Source organism: Schistocerca nitens, chromosome 9 (genome assembly GCF_023898315.1).
Source record: "Schistocerca nitens isolate TAMUIC-IGC-003100 chromosome 9, iqSchNite1.1, whole genome shotgun sequence".
NCBI lineage: Eukaryota > Metazoa > Arthropoda > Insecta > Orthoptera > Acrididae > Schistocerca > Schistocerca nitens.
This window is the reverse complement of record NC_064622.1, coordinates 16395753-16417698: the sequence shown is the minus strand read 5'-3', so window position 1 is coordinate 16417698 and position 21946 is coordinate 16395753. Positions and strand designations below refer to the sequence as shown.

Genomic DNA, 21946 nt, shown 5'->3' with positions numbered 1-21946 from the left:
ACCTGACGCACTGAACTGGCTGCCTGATGTTGAGATACTCCCATGTTCAGCAACAGCCAAGATCTGCCCCAATAGAAGATGTGAGGGACCAGCTTGGATGTCAATCCCAGTGTCAGTATGTAGGATATCAAGGACCAATTTCAATAGTTGTGGGTCAGCTTACATCAAGAGAGGGTGTAAAGGCCTTATGGCACGCTTTCCAAACGAATTACTGCATACTTCCTATCCAGAAGGAGTGCAGCACTATACTGATAAATGAGATCACACCAGCCAGTTTTTTTTATCAACCTGACACTGTTTCATAATCACCTCCCCTATCAACTCATGAAATTTCATTTCGTTTTCTCCTCCCCTTCTGGGCCCTTCACCTTCTTTTGTCAGGCACTGAAGATACCCAGATTCCTAACTCCAATGGGCGCCCTTGTCTTGTAGCCATTTGTCTTCCAGAGTTGTAGGCCCAAGGCCTAATGTGATGACTGAGGTGCTTTTGAATCTGAGATATGCAAATCAAAGCACCTTATATGTGATGCTCTTGAAAAATATTAAAGTTCAGGTACTAACTAAAGAAGAATTCAGACGATTGAAAAATATTAAAGTTCAGGTACTAACTAAAGAAGAATTCAGACAAATAGCTGAAAAGAGTCAATAGGGGTCAATTACCAGAGGGAGAGACTGGATTCGTGATTTCCTGCCAGGAAGGTCGCAGTTCGTAGTAATAGACGGCAATCACCGAGTAAAACTGAAGTGATATCGGGTGGTCCCCAGGGAAGCGTTCTGGGACCTCTGCTGTTCCTGATCTATATAAATGACCTGGGTCACAATCTGAGCAATTCTCTTAGGTTGTTTGCAGATGATGCTGTAATTTACCCTCTAGTAAGGTCATCCGAAGACCAGTGTCAGTTGCAAAGCTATTTAAAAACGATTGCTGTATGGTGTGGCAGGTGGCAGTTGACGCTAAATAACGAAAAGTGTGAGGTGATCCACATGAGTTCCAAAAGAAATGCGTTGGAATTCGATTACTCGATAAATAGTACAATTCTCAAGGCTGTCAATTCAACTAATTACCTGGGTGTTAAAATTAAGAACAACTTCAGTTGGAAAGACCACATAGACAATATTGTGGGGAAGGCGAGCCAAAGGTTGCGTTTCATTGGCAGGACACTTAGAAGATGCAACAAGTCCACTAAAGAGACAGCTTACACTACACTCGTTCGTCCTCTGTTAGAATATTGTTGCGCGGTGTGGGATCCTTACCAGGTGGGATTGACGGAGGACATCGAAAGGATGCAAAAAAGGGCAGCTCGTTTTGTATTATCACTTAATAGGGGAGAGAGTGTGGCAGATATGATACGCGAGTTGGGATGGAAGTCATTAAAAGAAAGACGTTTTTCGTCGCTGCAAGATCTGTTTACGAAATTTCAGTCACCAACTTTCTCTTCCGAATGCGAAAATATTTTGTTGAGCCCAACCTACATAGGTAGGAATGATCATCGAAATAAAATCGATCTCGAACAGAAAGGTTTAGGTGTTCGTTTTTCCCGCGCGCTATTCGGGAGTGGAATGGTAGAGAGATAGTATGATTGTGGTTCGATGAACCCTCTGCCAAGCACTTAAATGTGAATTGCAGAGTAATCATGTAGATGTAGATGTAGATGATAACTTGCTTCTAAAATGAGCGCTAGAGAGTGAAGATGGTAATACATAAGGAACAGGATTTGCCAAAGAGATTATTGGGATGCACAGATGAAAACAACATTACAAGACAGGACAGAATCAGGGCTAGAATCATACTAGTCAAAAGTTAAATAATCTAAAAAGTCACAATGTAAGGATTTTTGCAGAATGTAAGCCATAAAAAATACATTCGGTGTACTCCAGAAGGAGTACACTCATTAATGGAAGGAGTGTATTCTGTTGCATCCAGTAGAACACCTGATGAAGCAGAAAGTCACCCCTCTCGATGGCTGTTCGCCTAGATTTCACTCCTGACAACCTGACTGGGTTCTCTGGCTGAGTAGGGGAGGGGGTGATGGAGGAAGAGAGCTCTGGTTGTTGAAACCCAAGAGATAGAGCGATGTGGGAGAGGTCAGTGTTCAGAGGAAACAGGTTTCGCTTTCCTCACATATGTATTTGCTGATTCAGAGTGGCATGATAATCACTCCCTGATGTCTATGGTGCATTCACATAGTATATTGTTAGATCGCCAATGTTGGCAGTACCCAGGTGGAAAACACTCGTGGCCCAAAGTCGAATGACTTCAGCCGACCCAGGACTAGAAAGCCTTTGATCAGGACAATGTGAACAAACTAAATAAACCAGCGTCAGCAACTGCTGTTCATTTGAACACCGATCCTTGTGTAACTCTTGACGCTCGGTGTGCAGGTACCGCGAGAACGCCCAGCGGCTGTCCAGGATCTTCAACGACCGCCCGGTGAAGCCGCTGGACGAGGCTGTCTACTGGACAGAGTACGTGATCAGGCACCAGGGGGCGCCACACCTCAGGTCCGCGGCGCTGGACCTCGCCTGGTACCAGTACTTCCTGCTAGATGTCGTCGCGGCGCTGGTAGCCGCGGCCGTGGTGCTGCTCCTAGCGGCGGGGATTGCAATCAGGGCCGGACTGCGGCTACTGAAGCCGACTGCTGGCGGATCCAAAGCCAAGAGGACTAGTAGCAAGTCCACCAAGAGAGACTGACGGCGATTTATTTATCTCTTGTATGTATCTGATTTGTATATTTCCCAATTTGTACATTACCCAATAAAATGAGTTTATATGACTAGTTTAACTGTTCAACAATGGACAGTAAAACCTTACCCACTTAATAATCGTTTATTCACCCACAGATCGTTTCACAATTAAATCAGCCACAACAAGCTTGTTACAACAATAAAACATAACTCATTGTTAACATGTATGCATGTGTTTAATGACTTACTACTCTAGTTAACTGCGAAGCTAATGCTTCACTCTGTCCATATTTCACTGAGCACAACCCGCTCGATACTTTAGGCTGACGTCAGGGCACCTCCATCGCTGCCTTTGTGCTTCACCACTCGTCTCTCTGACAGCTCGGATGGCTTTCAGCTTTCTAAGCTGTCATCAGACAGCTTAAGTCTTGTCTGAAAGTTGGCCTACACATCCAAAAGCCAGTTCACAACATAATATAAAATGAACATTGTTCTCTAACACGTATTTTGCGTATTTTAATATTTAACGTTTCCATATATTTACATGAAAGTGTACTAGAATTGTAAAAGTGACTCACCTAAGTGTGACGTCACAAGTGTGACCCATGGAGCATACTGACAGCTAAACTAATAATTTGGAAAGGGTCTTCGTAGTTCTCTCATTCAATTATGTCTTCTCAGCCAAGTGGTAGTTTTACTATTTGGGCAAGACTGAAAGGGGGCAGGGTGTTTAAATGAATTTAATTCCACTAATGGCGATCAGAAGACTTCTTGACCAGGTATACCTGACAAAAGGGGGGAGGGGTGCTTAGATGAATTTTGCTATGACTGAACGTGAACAGAGGGCACAGGCGAAATCTTGTCAGATACATGGGCCTGTTTCAATTCTTGCATCTCCACATTGAGACATCAACAAATCAATGAGGCTGCACATGGAATGTGAAAAAAAATCTCAGAGATGAATCTACTCCAAATAGCCCGCTAATATCAGTAATATCGATTTTATGTACAACGGATAACTTTCAATAGCACACGAGCTCATGAATATGTGATGATCACGGTACAAAGCGAAATTTGACTATGGATAGTTGGTTCACGAGTGTCGCCATAGCAGATCGAGTACTCGCGTCTTACAAATCAACGCTTTTGGGCGTGTGATTGATGCGCTTTTTCTTCTCACAGTTAGCAATATCTTCACAAACCGAAAATATGACCACGAATATAACTATTGAATAGTAGCTATAAACGTAACCGATTGAAAACTGCTACAAGATGAAATACCAACTCAGTGCCTGACCCCATAAACTCCAGGAAAATACCACACCATGTAATACACCGATTCAGTGCTTCCTTTACAATGACTTGTCTGTCATTATTCTGCATGGAGTTGCAATGGAGGGTACAGTTACTCTACTGAAAGCTAACTGTCTACTTAGCTGATTGTCTTGAAGTTGGCTTCGTTGACTTCTTATAAAGGTACCATAATGCCTGCAGGTCTCGTTTGTATGAAGAACTCCCAATGATGTTAGCGTTCTGAAAGTCTGCTGAATCACTAACTACGGAATGAAATAAATATCTGCACTTTCGTATATTCGCATTTTAACTCTGCAAACACTGGAATAACGAAATGTAATATTCTTTCGCTTCGTTGAACTATGTGGCAATTGCAGTGTCTGGTTTCTAGTGCATCACAAGCACGACGTGCCTCCATTACTCCACAACTTGTTGCCGACTGTCCTCAAAGACAAAGTTCAAAGATAACATTTGAAGTAAAGGTATTTATATAATTGTCACTGACATTAACTGATAATAATTACCAAATCTTGGAAAATTTCAGTTTACAGATTTTCATGCTAAAACTTCAAAATCTACTCTACACTCTGTTAAGAGTGAAATGGTGAATTGTAGTGGGTATAGTTTATACAAATTTTTGATACGTAAAATGAAAATACCGATACCCATCGGTATCGCAGAATACTGACCAGTGGCCAGCCAAAGGACAGCCCATTCGCTGTATCCGCGGACCTGTTCGTGTTAAGTGGGGGGGGGGGGGAGGTGGAGGAAGGGGGAGCAGACGGTAGGGGTTGGCGAGAACTAGAACGCGCTCTACTTCTTTCTATACAACTACTGGACAGTGAGCATGAAAGGGAACAGAATACATTTGACACACTCCACCTTCACCAGTAATCACATAACTACAGAACACTGTCGGGCTAGCATAGCTGGACGCATGCTGTAGTTGACTCACTGGTTCGCCACGGACCGTTGAGAACAAACTGATTCATCCATCCACTCATGAAGATTTACAGGGTGGGAGGTGGTTCATGAGGCATCACTGGATAATAAATGAACACATTATCTCGCCCATCCTTCCTCCAGAGACTGCACGTAATAGTAAAAGAGTGAGATTCACTCTGACTCACGTATTTATAAATTACTTGAGGGAGCCAAGTGGCAGATGATACGAAACAGAGTAACAGTGCCGTTTCGAGATGATTGGAGTGCCCAAGATCTTTTACAGTTACATCGTAGTGTAGGCTGAGTACATTCTTAGCAGTGCCAGAACCATGAAGGTTGCTTACGAGGGCGGTACTGATTTCATCTATGATATTTTTACTTTCAACCAAGATGCTAGATTTGCAGCACGTAATAAAAGCATTCGGCAAGTAATGTGCTTCCACGCAGCAGGCATGTAGGGTCTCAGATAAAGAAATTATGGGAGAGAGTACCTGATGGGAGCAGGAGAATAAATTGTTATGGAAATCGATGAACTGAAAGTCTTCCACTTTTGTACGACAATCGTTGAGAAGTAATGAAGATATTTCTTTCGCCTTTACTGTGTCTACTGGAGCACACTGGCTTTGAAAATTCTGGTCATCTGCAAAATAACACGCAGGTTTCCTTACCTCGCCGCTACGTCTAATATGACTAGCCGTTCGGGGGTATCTTTCAGTTTATGGCTTTCTTAAGAGGAAGACAGGGGTCAGGGAAATGACACAGAACAAAAATCGCAAAGTAGATTGGTATGCTTTGTTGAACAGCATTAATATGCACATAGAGACACAGACCAAAACGTTGAGTGAACAAATCAAATCCCAGAGTGAACAAATCAAATCCCAAAGTGAACAGCTTAAAATTCAAACAGAACAACAGCTTCAAAGGCAAACTGAGCAAATTAAATCTCAGAATGAACAGCTTAAAGAACACACAAAACAACAATTTAAAGAAGACACAAAACATGTACATACACAGCTTAAAAAACAAACTGAACAGATAGGAAAGGTAAACAATAAAATAGGATTTCTTACTGAGGAATTAATAAATATGAAAAGTGACATTAAGGATCTGAAGGAAGATGTTAGCAACATTCAAACTGAAATCGTTGAAATCAATGCTAGGTTTGAAACAGAAGTAGAGAAAATACAAGAGCAAGTCGAAACTATGGTTAAAGCTGAAGTGAAAGAGGAGATTTCACAAGCGAAGGAAACCATCATTGAGACGAATAAGGAACAGATATCTCAACTGAGAAATACTGTTCAAGGAACTGCAAAAGGGCTAAAGAAACAGGTAGAACTTTGCCAGGCAAAATGCTGTAATAACACGACTTGCACTCAGGAGAAGGTTAGCAACCGTGAAAATCAAATTAAGAACATCATTTATTACGTAGTAAAGGGAGTACGTTATAGCAAAGTATTGGGGGGCGAAGAAAACTTCGATCCTTACAAAAAACATAGCGGATTATCCCCTGTGGTTTTCGTAAAAAATTGTGAGAGGCTTTTCCTGAAAATAGCACCGATCAGGAAAAGATCAACATCGTATTTAGTGGATTAGCAGGAGATGCTAAAAGATGGGGCATAAACCTGAGTACTGATGAAATGTCCTTCAGTATGGTTGGGCAACAATTTTTGGACGAATACTGTTCCGAAAACATACAAAATATCCTATGGCGTGAGTTTGCAATGGTCAGAATGTTCGAAAGGAACAACCAAATGAGCATGAAAGGATTTTGTGAGTCCTGATATAGGAAGTCAGCTGATTTAAGGAATCGTAGATCAGATTCCGAAATTATTTGGGAACTCTGGCAGAAGCTGCCAGAAGATTCTAAGAGATACGTGGGTAGCAACCACAAATCGTTCACAGCGTTTCTGGAAAAGGTCAGTGATGAGAACCATTGGCGCGAAAACAATAATTACCGCCAGAATAGAAATAACGGGAATAGGAATCAAAGGTTGCATGATGATGACAAAAGAGATAACGAACGTTATCAAATCGATATGATGCGAAGGGGAAGAGGTAATTTTAATAGACGCGGTAGAGGAAATGGACCGCGCAATTATTCCGCGCTGGATTGTTCGGGAAACTAAGAGTCCGCGAATGTTAAGGGTTGGACGGACGCGGTAAAGAAACACAGTAAATGGCAAGAAAGGTTTCCAACATGGTGAGCGCAGAGCAGAAGTACCGGAGCGCTGTGCTAAAGCGAGCAGTCGCAATTTGACAGGCGATAGCGCAGTGAAGCCGCTGCGGCGCGTTTACAAGTAGCCACGGCAGAATGCAAGTTCTCTCAAGCAGTTCGGTCGGCAGCTGACGCAATAGAGTCGGTCAGTAGCCCGGCCAGGCAATCCGCTGAAGTAGTAGACGAGCAGGTGGAAGGAGTTTCGCTCGCAGTAGGTTTAGTTTTAGATTAGATTAGATTAGATTAGTACTTGTTCCATAGATCATAATACGACACTTCGTAATGGTGTGGAACGTGTCAGGTTAATAAAAGGTGCCTATACAACATATTACATTACACAAAATATTACATGATACTCAATATTTTTAATTTTTTTTGTGGGGTTTGGGGAATTACACACTTACTATATCTAAAAATTCATCTAATGAGTAGAAGGAGTTGCCATTAAGAAATACTTTTAATTTTCATTTTAATGCTATATAGCTATCTGTCAGACTTCTGATGCTAGGTAAGTGACCAAAGACTTTTGTGGCAGCATAATTTACCCTCTTCTGAGCCAAAGTTAGATTTAACCTTGAGTAGTGAAGATCATCCTTCCTCCTAGTGTTGTAGTCATGTACACTGCTATTACTTTTGAATTCGTTCGGATTATTAATAACAAATTTCAAAAGTGAATATATATATATATATATATATATATATATATATATATATATATATATATATATATATATATATATTGTGAGGCTAGAGTGAAGATCTCTAGCTCTTTAAATAAGTGTCTGCAGGATGATCTTGGATGAGCTCCAGCAATTATTCTGATTACACGCATTTGTGCAATGAATACTCTTTTACTCAATGATGAGTTACCCCTGAATATGATGCCATACGAAAGCAGAGAATGAAAATAGGCGTGGTAAGCTAATTTACTCAGATGTATATCTCCAAAATTTGCAATGAACCTAATAGCATGAGCAGCTGAACTCAAATGTTTCAGCAGATCCTCAATGTGTTTTTTCCAGTTCAACCCCTCATCAGTGCATACACCTAGAAATTTTGAATATTCTACCTTAGCTACCGATTTCTGATCGAAGTCTATATTTATTAATGGTGTCATTCCGTTTACTGTGTGGAACTGTATATACTGCGTTTTGTCAACGTTTAATGAGAGCCCATTTGCAGAGAACCACTTAATGATTTTCTGAAAAATGTCGTTTACAGTTTAACCAGTTAATTCTTGTCTGGTGGGTGTGATAGCTATACTTGTATCATCGGCAAAAAGTACCAGCTTTGCATCTTCGTGAATATAGAATGGCAAGTCATTAATATATATTAAGAACGGCAGAGGACCCAAGACCGAACCTAGTGGCACCCCATTCTTGATTGTTCCCCAGTTTAACAAATCACCAGATTTTTGCATATTATGTGAACTTCTTACTTCAACTTTCTGCACTCTTCCAGTTAGGTAAGATTTAAATCATTTGAGCGCTGTCCCATTCATACCACAGTACTTGAGCTTATCTAGAAGTATTCCATGATTTACACAATCCAAAGCCTTTGAGGGATCCCAAAAAATCCCAACGGGTGACTTCCGGTTACTCAGAGCATTTAATGTTTCATTAGTGAAAGTATATATAGCATTTTCCGTTGAAAAACCCTTCTGGAAACCAAACTGACATTTTGTTGAAACTTTATGTTTACAAAGGTGTGGAGCTACTATACAATACATTACTTTTTCAAGAATTTTGGATAAGCAGTCAGAAGAGAGATTGGGCGGTAGTTGTTGACATCTGACGTATCCCTTTTTTTATGCAGTGGTTTAGTAATGGCACACTTCAGTCTACATCTACATCTACATCTACATCTATACTCCGCGAGCCACCTTACGGTGTGTGGCGGAGGGTACTTATTGTACCACTATCTGATCCCCCCTTCCCTGTTCCATTCACGAATTGTGCGTGGGAAGAACGACTGCTTGTAAGTCTCCGTATTTGCTCTAATTTCTCGGATCTTTTCGTTGTGATCATTACGCGAGATATATGTGGGCGGTAGTAATATGTTGCCCATCTCTTCCCGGAATGTGCTCTCTCGTAATTTCGATAATAAACCTCTCCGTATTGCGTAACGCCTTTCTTGAAGTGTCCGCCACTGGAGCTTGTTCAGCATCTCCGTAACGCTCTCGCGCTGACTAAATGTCCCCATGACGAATCGCGCTGCTTTTCGCTGGATCATGTCTATCTCTTCTATTAATCCAACCTGGTAAGGGTCCCATACTGATGAGCAATACTCAAGAATCGGACGAACAAGCGTTTTGTAAGCTACTTCTTTCGTCGATGAGTCACATTTTCTTAGAATTCTTCCTATGAATCTCAACCTGGCGCCTGCTTTTCCCACTATTTGTTTTATGTGATCATTCCACTTCAGATCGCTCCGGATAGTAACTCCTAAGTATTTTACGGTCGTTACCGCTTCCAATGATTTACCACCTATGGCATAATCGTACTGGAATGGATTTCTGCCCCTATGTATGCGCATTATATTACATTTATCTACGTTTAGGGAAAGCTGCCAGCTGTCGCACCATTCATTAATCCTCTGCAGGTCTTCCTGGAGTACGTACGAGTCTTCTGATGTTGCTACTTTCTTGTAGACAACCGTGTCATCTGCAAATAGCCGCCGGCCGCGGTGGTCTAGCGGTTCTGGCGCTGCAGTCCGGAACCGCGGGACTGCTACGGTCGCAGGTTCGAATCCTGCCTCGGGCATGGGTGTGTGTGATGTCCTTAGGTTAGTTCGGTTTAAGTAGTTCTAAGTTCTAGGGGACTTATGACCTAAGATGTTGAGTCCCATAGTGCTCAGAGCCATTTGAACCATTTTTTTGCAAATAGCCTCACGGAGCTACCGATGTTGTCTATCTGGGAAAATACCCTGCTTCAGAGAGCTATTACATATGTGGGTAAGAATCCCACTTATTTCTTGGCAACAAGCTTTTATTATCCTGCTGGAAATTCCATCAATTCCATGTGAGCTTTTATTCTTGAGAGGGCTTATTATCTTCTTAATTTCAGAAGGAGAGGCGGGTGAAATTTCAATTGCATCAAATGGTATGGGTAAGGCCTGTTCCATTAATTGCCTTGCTTCTTCTAATGAACGTTTAGATCCTATTTTCTCTACAACAATTAAAACATGATTATTCAAAATGTTTTCGACTTCCGGCTTATTGTTTATCAAGGAACGTTTCAGGCAGGCGATAAACAATGGGAGTAATTAATAAATTAATAAATTGCAGTCGTTTGCAACTGTATTGAAAGGCTTATTAAGACGAAACGCGTATCCCTTTATTCTAAAGCATCTTCAGTCATTGTAACGACATGGTTTTCTTCCTATGACAATTTTGTTCGCTAGCATCATGCACAGTTCGCGTGTTTTACTCACTACTACCAGCAGTTTTAAATCGAATCGTGTGAGGAAACTTGAGGTGGATGTTTTGGTACTTCAGGTGAAGGCCTCTAGGGAACACAGAAACGTGAATATATTTTAGTGCAGTGAAACTGCTGTTTCACATGTACACGTGAAAGTACAGGAAGAATGAAGTAAACGACAGAAAACCGTGAATAATGATGGAACGGAAACTATTTGCAGTACTAAGTAAAGCATGCGAACTGTCCATAATCCTAGCGAACAAAATTATAACAATAAACCGTATTGTTACAGTGACCACAGAATATACATCAGAATAAAGCGAAACGCGTTTGGTGTTAAATGAGACCTTCGCTACAGCTCCAAAAGAAGGTAATTAAGGTACACAGTTTGTAGATCTGCAGCTGCCAAAAAAAACTGTTCTAAATAACAAGGGAGACAAAATGTGTAGCCGAGCCGTCTCAGGCTCTGCAGTCATGGACTTTGATGCTGGTCCCGGCGGAGGTTCGAGTCCTCCCTCGGGCATGGGTGTGTGTGTTTGTCCTTAGGATAATTTATATTAAGTAGTGTGTAAGCTTAGGGACTGATGACCTTAGCAGTTAAGTCCCATAAGATTTCACACACATTTGAACACACAACGTGTGTATTAATACCGTTTATTTTGTCTATAGCAGGGAAACGTAGCTAACTAATTCTTTGTGCATATCATTAACAATACGTGTCGTGTTGAACATACATTCCGCTATTCCGGAATTCAAATAATTCATCTGTAACGTGTCGAAGGGTCTGAAAAAGTGTATAAATATTTTAAGACTAGTTCCATTGTAGTAGACAGGACAAATTAATCAGTCTCTGCTACATGCCCTATTATTATCGTTTTCTCTCGTTTAATTTCATCTCATTCTCCTGCATCTTGCGATTGTGGTAGTAGAGGCAGTTGTAGTAGTATTGTAGTAGCAGCAGTAGTAGTAGTAGTTTTATTCACTCGTGGATCGCTTTCGTAAGGATAGCAAACTGAGAACAAATACAGTTTCTTCCTGTTTCCTGTGTGCAAGATTCAAACACTTACAGGCCTGGTTTTCACTGATAGGCAAGGCTGACGGTAGTGTCCCTGTAGTAGGAAGCCCCCAGGCATTTGTGTGAAGTAATTTGGAAAAACCACGGAAAAATCTAAAAGGAGACACAAGCTGCATCGTTCCAAATAGAAGCACAGTCTATTAAAACCAGTACAACCTAATTCGGCTTATCCGTAGTGGGCAATATACAGCTTTTTTATACATTCCTCAAAAAAAAAAAAAAGACGTTCAATAATTCTCGACACCAACCACTTCACACAAACACACATTGTATACGCACTATCGGTTGACAACAGAACTGTGGCGATTACCTTTGTTTTCCATTTTGCGTATCGCTGTTTCTCATTCTCTAACCTGGAATACTGATCTTGAGAGAAATGTTTCCTGCATCAGTTGTTTAACATTCCTTTTTTTAAACAATTTGTGTAATACGTTGTTTCGGCTGTGTAACCATTCTCAAGCAACTGCATGCGTACTAGAAAAAAAATTAATGAAATTGAAGTGGCAAAGAAATTAGTAGAGCTGAATAATATCGTGTAGGGCCCCCGCCAGCACGCAGAAGTGCCGCAACACGACGTGGCATGGACTCTACTGATGTCTGAAGTAGTGTGGGAGGCAACTGACACCATGAATCCTACAGGGCTGTCCATAAATCCGTAAGAGTACGTGGGGGGGGGGGGGGAGATCTCTTCCGAACAGCACTTTGCAAGGCATCCCAAATGCATTCAATAATGTTCCTGACTGGGGAGTTTGGTGACCAGCGGAAGTGTTTAAAGGCAGAAGAGTGTTCCTGGAGCCAGTCTGTAGCAATTCTGGACGTGTGGGGTGTCTGATTGTCCCAAGTCCGTCGGAATGCACAATGGACACCTACGTGTCATCTGTCAGAGTCGTATCTAGACGTATCAGGGGTTCCATATCACTCCAACTGCACACGTCCCGCACAATTACAGAGTCTCCATCAGCCTAAATAGTCCCCCGTGACGTGTAGGGTCTATGGATTCATTAGGTACGGAGATACCCGTACACGTCCATCCGCTCGATACAATTTGAAACGAGACTCGTCCGACCAGGCAACGTGTTTTCAGTCATCAACAGTCGAAAGTCGGTGTTGACAGCCCCAAGCGAGGCGTAAAACTTTTTGTCGTGCAGCCATCAATGGTACAAGAATGGGTTTTCGTCTGCGAAAGCCCATATCGATGATGTTACGTAGAATGGTTCGCACACTGACACTTGTTGATGGCCCAGCATTGAGATATACGGAAGGGTTGCACTTCTGTCACGTTGAACGATTCTGTTCAGTGGTCGTTGGTCCCGTTCTTACAGGATGTTTTTCCGGCCGCGGCGATGTCAGAGGTTTGATGTTTTACCGGATTCCTGATATTCACGGTACACTCGTGAAATGGTCATACGGTTCGTCGCTGCCTCAGACCTGCTGTGTCCCATCGCTCGTGCGCCGACTGTAACACCACGTTCAAACTCATTTAAATCTTAATAACTTGCCATCGTAGCAGCAGTAACCGATCTAATAACTGCGCCAGACACTTATTGTCTTATATAGGCGTTGCCGACCGCAGCGCCGCATTCTGCCTGTTTGCATATCTCTGTATTTGAATGCGTATGCCTATACAGTAGAACCCCTCTAATCCGACCTTGGATGGTCCGTCACTCCGGTTAGTCCGACCCTGTTCAGGCTCGCCAGCCTGTGCCGACTCGTCACTGACTGGACGCCTGTCTGGCCATTGTTGCGGCGTCTATCGCTGCGCATATTGTTATACTGTACGTTATTGTGCAGTTTTATCCTTTGTTGGGATTAAAAAACGTCGTTGTTTGCTTAAACACGTAACTCTTTCACTAAATGAAAAATTAGCAGTGCTGCAAAGACAGGACGAAGGAGAATCGCTCCAAAAAATTGCAATGGAACTGACTGTAGGTGTTACGACTATTAAGGATTGGAGGAAGAATCGGAAAGACATTGAATCCTATACAGTTACGATTGATGGTGAAAACACTCTGAAGAATCGCAAAACAAAAAAGCCTAAACTTGAACTGTTTGATAACGCATTGTCGATGTGGTTTTGTCAAGAAAGAAGGAAAGGAACTCCAAAATCCGGGCCAATTCTCAAAGAAAAAGCGATAGTTTTGCACAAAAAAACTGGAAGCCGAAAGTAAATTTGCTGCCAATGAAGGCTGGATTGATCGTTGGAAAACTCGTCATGGTGCCCGATTTGTTTCTATTTCCGGTGAATAACTATCTGCCGATGCCGCAGCTGCTAAGGAGTTTCCTGTTAAGAAATTGTAGAAGAAAATGAACTGTTACCATGCCAAGTGTATAACATCGACGAGACAGGGCTGAACTCACAGCTTCAAATGAATCCGTGGTAGGAACGAAACTTATAAAAGATAGAATAACAGTCATTCCTTGTAGCACCGCAGATGGTACCCACAAGCTCCGCTTGTTCGTCATTAGCAAATCTAAGAAGCCAAAGGCATTCAAAAATATAAACTTATCTTCCTTGCCGGTTTATTGCCGCAATCAAAAATCTACTTGGATGGGCTGCAACCTTTTTAAATCCTGGTTTTTCTTCGAGTTTGTGCCATCGGTCGAAAAAGACTTGAAGCAGTTCGTGCTCTACTGCTGTTGGATGACGCACCATCACATGCGTTTGAGGAAGATTTGGTGAAAGGGAACATAAAAGCTCTCTTTCTGCCTCCTAATGTTATCTCACTCATGCAACCAATGGATCAGGGCGTTATCGAATGGTTAAAAAGGCGATATCGCAGAAAGTATATCAGCTCAATCTTGGAAAGATCTGAAAGAGGTCATAACTTATTTGAGGCAATGAAATCCCTGAACATCAAAGATGCTATCTACACAATCGCTGCAGCATGGATTGAACTGAAACCTGACACACTGCGGAAATCGTGGCATAAGCTTTGGCCACAAGTTATGACTGAAAATGAGCATACCGAAGGTCAGCAAAACAACGACGCACTGGAAATCGTTAAAGATCTACAAACTCTGGAGTCGAACGTGCCAATGAAACTGAAGAGTGGATCTTTTGAAGAGCTCAATGACGACCAGATTGTTGCCGCAGTTAGCCAGGAAACTGTGAATGAGGACTCGGACGGTGAAGACGAACCCCCCACCCGGATTTCACACAACGTGCAAAAAACGCTTTTGACATCGCCCTTCAATACATCGAGCAGAATCCAACTTCAACTCCAATGGACGTTTTGTGGATAAAAAAATGGAGGGACACTGCAGCTAAATCTAGAATAACATCTGCTAAACAAAAATGTATCACTGACTTTTTTTTATAGGTAACTTGTTTTCGTTTTTACTGTAAAAACAATGCATACAGTATAATAATTTCTTAGTTTATACATACATTAGTTTATTTCTTTGTAAAAAATTTCTTTTTCATATAAACTGCTATAAACATTTTTAGTTTACAGTATATATCGTTTATACGTTATTAAGTACAGTAAAGTACTGTAATTTGTTTGTCGTTTTTCCTTTTAAAACCAATACATATTATAGTGTGTGTAGACGTTTTTTGGTTAATACAATCCTGGAAATGGAAAAAAGAACACATTGACACCGGTGTGTCAGACCCACCATACTTGCTCCGGACACTGCGAGAGGGCTGTACAAGCAATGATCACACGCACGGCACAGCGGACACACCAGGAACCGCGGTGTTGGCCGTCGAATGGCGCTAGCTGCGCAGCATTTGTGCACCGCCGCCGTCAGTGTCAGCCAGTTTGCCGTGGCATACGGAGCTCCATCGCAGTCTTTAACACTGGTAGCATGCCGCGACAGCGTGGACGTGAACCGTATGTGCAGTTGACGGACTTTGAGCAAGGGCGTATAGTGGGCATGCGGGAGGCCGGGTGGACGTACCGCCGAATTGCTCAACACGTGGGGCGTGAGGTCTCCACAGTACATCGATGTTGTCGCCAGTGGTCGGCGGAAGGTGCACGTGCCCGTCGACCTGGGACCGGACCGCAGCGACGCACGGATGCACGCCAAGACCGTAGGATCCTACGCAGTGCCGTAGGGGACCGCACCGCCACTTCCCAGCAAATTAGGGACACTGTTGTTCCTGGGGTATCGGCGAGGACCATTCGCAACCGTCTCCATGAAGCTGGGCTACGGTCCCGCACACCGTTAGGCCGTCTTCCGCTCACGCCCCAACATCGTGCAGCCCGCCTCCAGTGGTGTCGCGACAGGCGTGAATGGAGGGACGAATGGAGACGTGTCGTCTTCAGCGATGAGAGTCGCTTCTGCCTTGGTGCCAATGATGGTCGTATGCGTGTTTGGCGCCGTGCAGGTGAGCGCCACAATCAGGACTGCATACGACCGAGGCACACAGGGCCAACACCCGGCATCATGGTGTGGGGAGCGATCTCCTACACTGGCCGTACACCACTGGTGATCGTCGAGGGGACACTGAATAGTGCACGGTACATCCAAACCGTCATCGAACCCATCGTTCTACCATTCCTAGACCGGCAAGGGAACTTGCTGTTCCAACAGGACAATGCACGTCCGCATGTATCCCGTGCCACCCAACGTGCTCTAGAAGGTGTAAGTCAACTACCCTGGCTAGCAAGATCTCCGGATCTGTCCCCCATTGAGCATGTTTGGGACTGGATGAAGCGTCGTCTCACGCGGTGTGCACGTCCAGCACGAACGCTGGTCCAACTGAGGCGCCAGGTGGAAATGGCATGGCAAGCCGTTCCACAGGACTACATCCAGCATCTCTACGTTCGTCTCCATGGGAGAATAGCAGCCTGCATTGCTGCGAAAGGTGGATATACACTGTACTAGTGCCGACATTGTGCATGCTCTGTTGCCTGTGTCTATGTGCCTGTGGTTCTGTCAGTGTGATCATGTGATGTATCTGACCCCAGGAATGTGTCAATAAAGTTTCCCTTCCTGGGACAATGAATTGACGGTGTTCTTATTTCAATTTCCAGGAGTGTATATTGTTTAACACTGCGTAAAAAACATCTTTTTATATTACTGTAGACGTCTTTTAGTTCTTAAATCGTTTGATTTTTTGTACTAAATGTCTTTTTATATTTTTTGCAATAAATATTAGATTTTTCGGATAATCCGACCTTTGTTTCGTTCCGACCATGGTCCGGGTCCCGAAGGTGACGGATCAGAGTGGTTCTACTGTACCAGTATCTTTGGCGCTTCAGTGTAGAAGACGTTGCAACCATTGGTTGCAGAAATCAGAATAAATTCAGTCCAAAAACAAAATAAAAGGAGTACTTACAATATTTCAACAATTAACGACACATGTTTGGGTTACAGTCATAGAATTTCATGGGCAGTCCATGGTTGGCCTGATAAGCAACAAAGTAAAATAAACATTTGTTCTATACAGGGTAGTCCATTGATCGTTACCGGGCCAAATATGTCACGAAATAGGCGTCAAACGAAAAAGCTACAAAGGACGAAACTGGTCTGGCTTGAATGGGGAAACCAGATGGCGCTATGGTTGGCCCGCTAGATGGCGCTGCCATAGGTCAAACGGATATCAACTGCGTTTTTTAAAAAATTGGAACCCCCATTTTTTATTACATATTCGTGCAGTGCGTCAAAAAACATGAATGTTTTAGTTGGACCACTTTTTTCGCTTTGTGATAGATGGCGCTTGAATAGTCACAAACATATGGCTCACAATTTTAGACGAACAGTTGGTAACATGTAGGTTTTTTAAATTAAAATACAGAACGTAGGTACGTTTGAACATTTTATTTCGGTTGTTCCAATGTGATACATGTACCTTTGTGAACTTATCATTTCTGAGAACGCACGCTGTTACTGCGTGATTACCTGTAAATACCACATTAATGTAATAAATGCTCAAAATGATGTCCGTCAACCTCAATGAATTTGGCAATACTTGCAACGACATTCCTCTCAACAGCGAATAGTTCGCCTTCCGTAATGTTCGCACATGCATTGACAATGCTTGATGCATGTTGTCGGGCGTTGTCGGTGGATCACGATAGCAAATATCCTTCAACTTTCCCCACAGAAAGAAATCCGGGGACGTCTGATCCGCTGAACGTGCGGGCCATGGTATGGTGCTTCGACGACCAATCCACCTCTCATGAAATATGTTCTTGAATACCGCTTCAACTGCACGCGAGCTATGTGCCAGACATCCATCATGTTGGAAGTACATCACCATTCTGTCATGCAGTGAAACATCTCGTAGTAACATCGGTAGAACATTATGTAGGAAATCAGCACACATTGCACCATTTAGATTGCCATCGATATAATGGGGCCAATTATCCTTCCTCCCGTAATGTTGCACCACACATTAACACTTCAAGGTCGCTGATGTTCCACTTGTCGCAGCCATCGTGGATTTTCCGTTGCCCAACAGTGCGTATTATGCCGGTTTACGTTACCGATGTTGGTGAATGACGCTTCGTCGCTAAATAGAACGCGTGGAAAAAATCTGTCATCGTCCCGTACTTTCTCTTGTGCCCAGTGGCAGAACTGTACACGACGTTCAAAGTCATCGCCATGCAATTCCTGGTGCATAGAAATATGGTACGGGTGCAATCGATGTTGATGTAGCATTCTCAACACCGACGTTTTTGAGATTCCCGATTCTCGCGCAATTTGTCTGCTACTGATGTGTGGATTAGCCGCGACAGCAGCTAAAACACCTACTTGGGCGTCATTATTTGTTGCAGGTCGTGGTTGACGTTTCACATGTGGCTGAACACATCCTGTTTCCTTAAATAACGTAACTGTCCGGCGAACGGTCGGTACACTTTGATGATGTCGTCCAGGATACCGAGCAGCATACATAGCACACGCCCGTTGGGCATTTTTATCACAATAGCCTTACATCAACACGGTATCGACCTTTTTCGCAATTGGTAAACGGTCCATTTTAACACGGGTAGTGTATCACGAAGCAAATACCGTCCGTACTGGCGGAATGTTACGTGATACGACGTACTTATACGTTTGTTACTATTACAGCGCCATCTATTACAAAGCGAAGAGAGTGGTCCAACTAAAACACTGATATTTCTTTACGTACTACACGAATGTGTAAAAAAATGGGGGCTCCTATTTAAAAAAACGCAGTTGGTATCCGTTTGACCTATGGCTGCGCCATCTAGCGGGCCAACCATAGCGCCATCTGATTTCCCCTTTCAAGCTAGACGAGTTTCGTTCTTTGTAGTTTTTTCGTTTGATGCATATGTCGTGAGATATTTGGCCCGGTCAAAAAGTTTCCCATCACCTCGGCTCCGAGCGTTGCGGAACCTGTACAGAAAATTGGAATAGAGTTCAACATAAACATAATTTCCGCCCTTTTTTAGTGCTCATGAAAACCACACATTGCTTGTTGTACCACCACGCAGCGAGACTTTCAGAGGTTTGGTCCAGATTGCTGTACACACCGGTACCTCTCACACCCAGTAGAATGTCCTCTTGTATTGATGCATGCCTGTATTTGTCGTGGCATACTGTACACATGTTCATCAAGGCACTGTTGGTCCAGATTGTCGCACTCCTCAACGGCGATTCGGCGTTGGTTACATCGTCCATAAACAGCCCTTTTCAATCTATCCTAGGCATGTTGGATAGGGTTCATGTCTGGAGAACATGCAGGCCACTCTAGTCGAGGGATGTCGTTATCCTGATTGTGCACAATGGGGGCGCGAATTGTCGTCCATGAAGACGAATGCCTCGCCGATATGCTGCCGATATGGTTGAACTATCGGTCTGAGTATGTCGTTCACTTTCGCACAGCCGTTACGGCGCTTTCCATGCCACCAGCGGCGTACGTCGGCCACATACAGTGCCACTCCAAAACAGCAGGTAACCTCCACCCTGCTGGCTCTCTGGACAGTGTGTCTAACAAGGTGTTCAGCCTGACCGGGTTGCCTCCAAATACGTCTCCGACGATTGTCTGGTTGAAGGCATATCCGATAGTCATCGGTGAAGAGAATGAGATGTCAGTCCAAAGCGGTCCATTCGGCATGTTGTTGGGCCCATTTGTACCGCGCTGCATGGTGTCGTGGTTGCGAAGATGGACATCGCCATGGACGTCGGGAGTGAAGTTGCGCATCATGCAGTCTGATGCGCACAGTTTGAGTCGTAACACAACGTCCTGTGGCTGCACGAAAAGCATTATTGAACAAGGTGGCGTTGCTGTAAGGTTTCCTGCGAGCCATAATCCGTAGGTAGCGGCCATGAACATAAATAAAACACAGGAATTAAAGATTTCTTATAACAATAGAATCACCTTAGAGACAGTTCCTGTAAAGTTACTTGGCATTGTTTTGCAAAATAATTTAGGCTTGCAGGCACATGTGAATTACTTAACAACAAAATTTCTAAAGGAATATTTATGCTCAGAAAATTACAAGCAACAGTAGATTGTGCTTTCTGTCTATTGTAGCTATATTCAATCTCATTTGACATATGGGACAATCTTGTGGGGAAATAATTGCTACTCAAAATGCTTATTTACAGCCCAGAAAAAAAGCTGTGAGACTGATATGTAAAGTACCACCTAGAACTCACTGTAGAGAATTATTTATTAAACTTAGTATTATGACTTTTCCATGTCCTTTCAATGATTCTTGTACATTGAAAAGAACTTGTCTAGTTTTGATCTGAATTCTGATGTACATAGTTATAATACACGACACTGTAATGATGTAAGAAAACACTACTGCTCATGTACCAAAACTCTAAACAGCTTCAAACACACATCTGTAAAGCTATTTAATAAACTACCAGAGTCAGTTAAAAGTCTGGAGCTGAAAAAATTTAAGATATTTGTAAGAACTTTATTAATTCAAAATGGTTTTTATACAATGGAAGATTTCTGTGAGCATAATTTCTAACATAGATTAATTATTTGTGTATTTATTGTCATTGTTGTTTGTACATTTATTGACGTTGCTTATACAAGCTTTACATCCCTGTAAATGTTTTGTTTTTGGGCAATAAAAATCAATCAATCAGTCAATCAATCATCTACTGCAGCGGTAGCCCTTGGGCGGCCTGAGCGAGGCATGTCTCTCTGCATCTCCTCCACGTCCGAACAACATCGCTTCGGTTCACTCCAAGACACTTGGACACTTCCCTTGCTGAGAGCCCTTCCTGGCATAAAAGTAACTATGCGGTTGCGATCGAACCGCTGTATTGACCGTCTAGGCATGGTTGACCTACAGACAACACGAGCCGTGTACCTCCTTCCTGGTGGAATGACTGGAACTGATCGGCTGTCGGACCTCCTCCGTCTAATAGGCGCTGCTCGTGCATGGTTGTTTACGTATCTGGGCGGGTTTAGTGACGTCTCTGAACAGTCAAAGGGACTGTGTCTGTGAATAATACCCACAGTCAACGTCTATCTTCATGAGTTCTGAGAACTGGGGTGATGCAAAACTGCAGGGGCGGATTCCTGATTGGAAATGGAGGAAAAAAGGGGAAAAGGTCCTGTGAACATGGGTCCGGAAATGGATCGTCTCCACGGTAGACGGCTCTGACAAATGACAGTTCCTCTGACTACGCTCCGTGGGTTCCTTGTGTGTTGCAGGCTGTGTGTCTGACGCAGCGAAATGTAAGCAGGAGAATGGTCCGGTATTGATGTCGGGAACAAGCCGAGATGGTGTCTGTGTAGCGTCCAAGCAAATGGCAGCGGTCGAGAGGCAGCACAGCTGTACCAGAACAAGTACCCTGACAGACACCAACCACATCACACAAGATTGCAAGCCCTTATTCGATGTTTGCATCGTCACGGGGACATTTAGACAGACGAATGTGCCGGTAGGCCGCAGGCTGTGCGTACACCAGATCTGGAGGACGGGGTTCTAGAGGGTGCTGAGACGCACCCCTGTACAATCTCCAGACAAGCGATCCACCAACAAAGTACAGTTACGTGTATCCTGCATGACAACGTCTGCATTGCATCCCACAGAGGCCACTTTGAACATCTGTTGAGACGTCGATATGATGCAGCTCTGTACAGTGTTCCGGGAGGATTTGTTGTCGTTGGATGCACACCATCCATTTTCTCCCTCCATTTCCAGACGAAATTAAGTCCCTGCTGTCTGTCAGTTTTATTGATGTTCACCCTTCACTGAAGCACATCTGCCAAGTACTTTTCAGGTTTTTGATAATACCGTTTCCCCTTTACTACATATATTATATATAATACATATACTACATATACATATACTACATATATTATATATAATTTAAAAATATGTACATAAAAATTTGCTCGTATTCGAATGCAACGTTGTGTCAAAA

The 21946-nt window shown here is 43.1% G+C and overlaps 1 protein-coding gene across 33 annotated transcripts in view; it reads left to right on the top strand.

The window, feature by feature from the left end:
• Nucleotides 1-21946, top strand: part of LOC126203013 (UDP-glycosyltransferase UGT5-like) — a 972471-nt gene that overhangs the window by 201117 nt on the left and 749408 nt on the right. For 4 of the 33 annotated variants that reach the window (XM_049937240.1, XM_049937243.1, XM_049937242.1 and 1 more), the window contains exon 6: nucleotides 2383-2518. The exons of 26 other annotated variants lie outside the window; for them this stretch is intronic. In XM_049937240.1, the coding sequence (XP_049793197.1) occupies nucleotides 2383-2518 (136 nt within the window). Of the gene's footprint in view, nucleotides 1-2382; nucleotides 2775-21946 lie in introns of those variants that run through there. 3 more of the 33 variants (XM_049937224.1, XM_049937241.1, XM_049937230.1) reach the window with 2 other exon arrangements.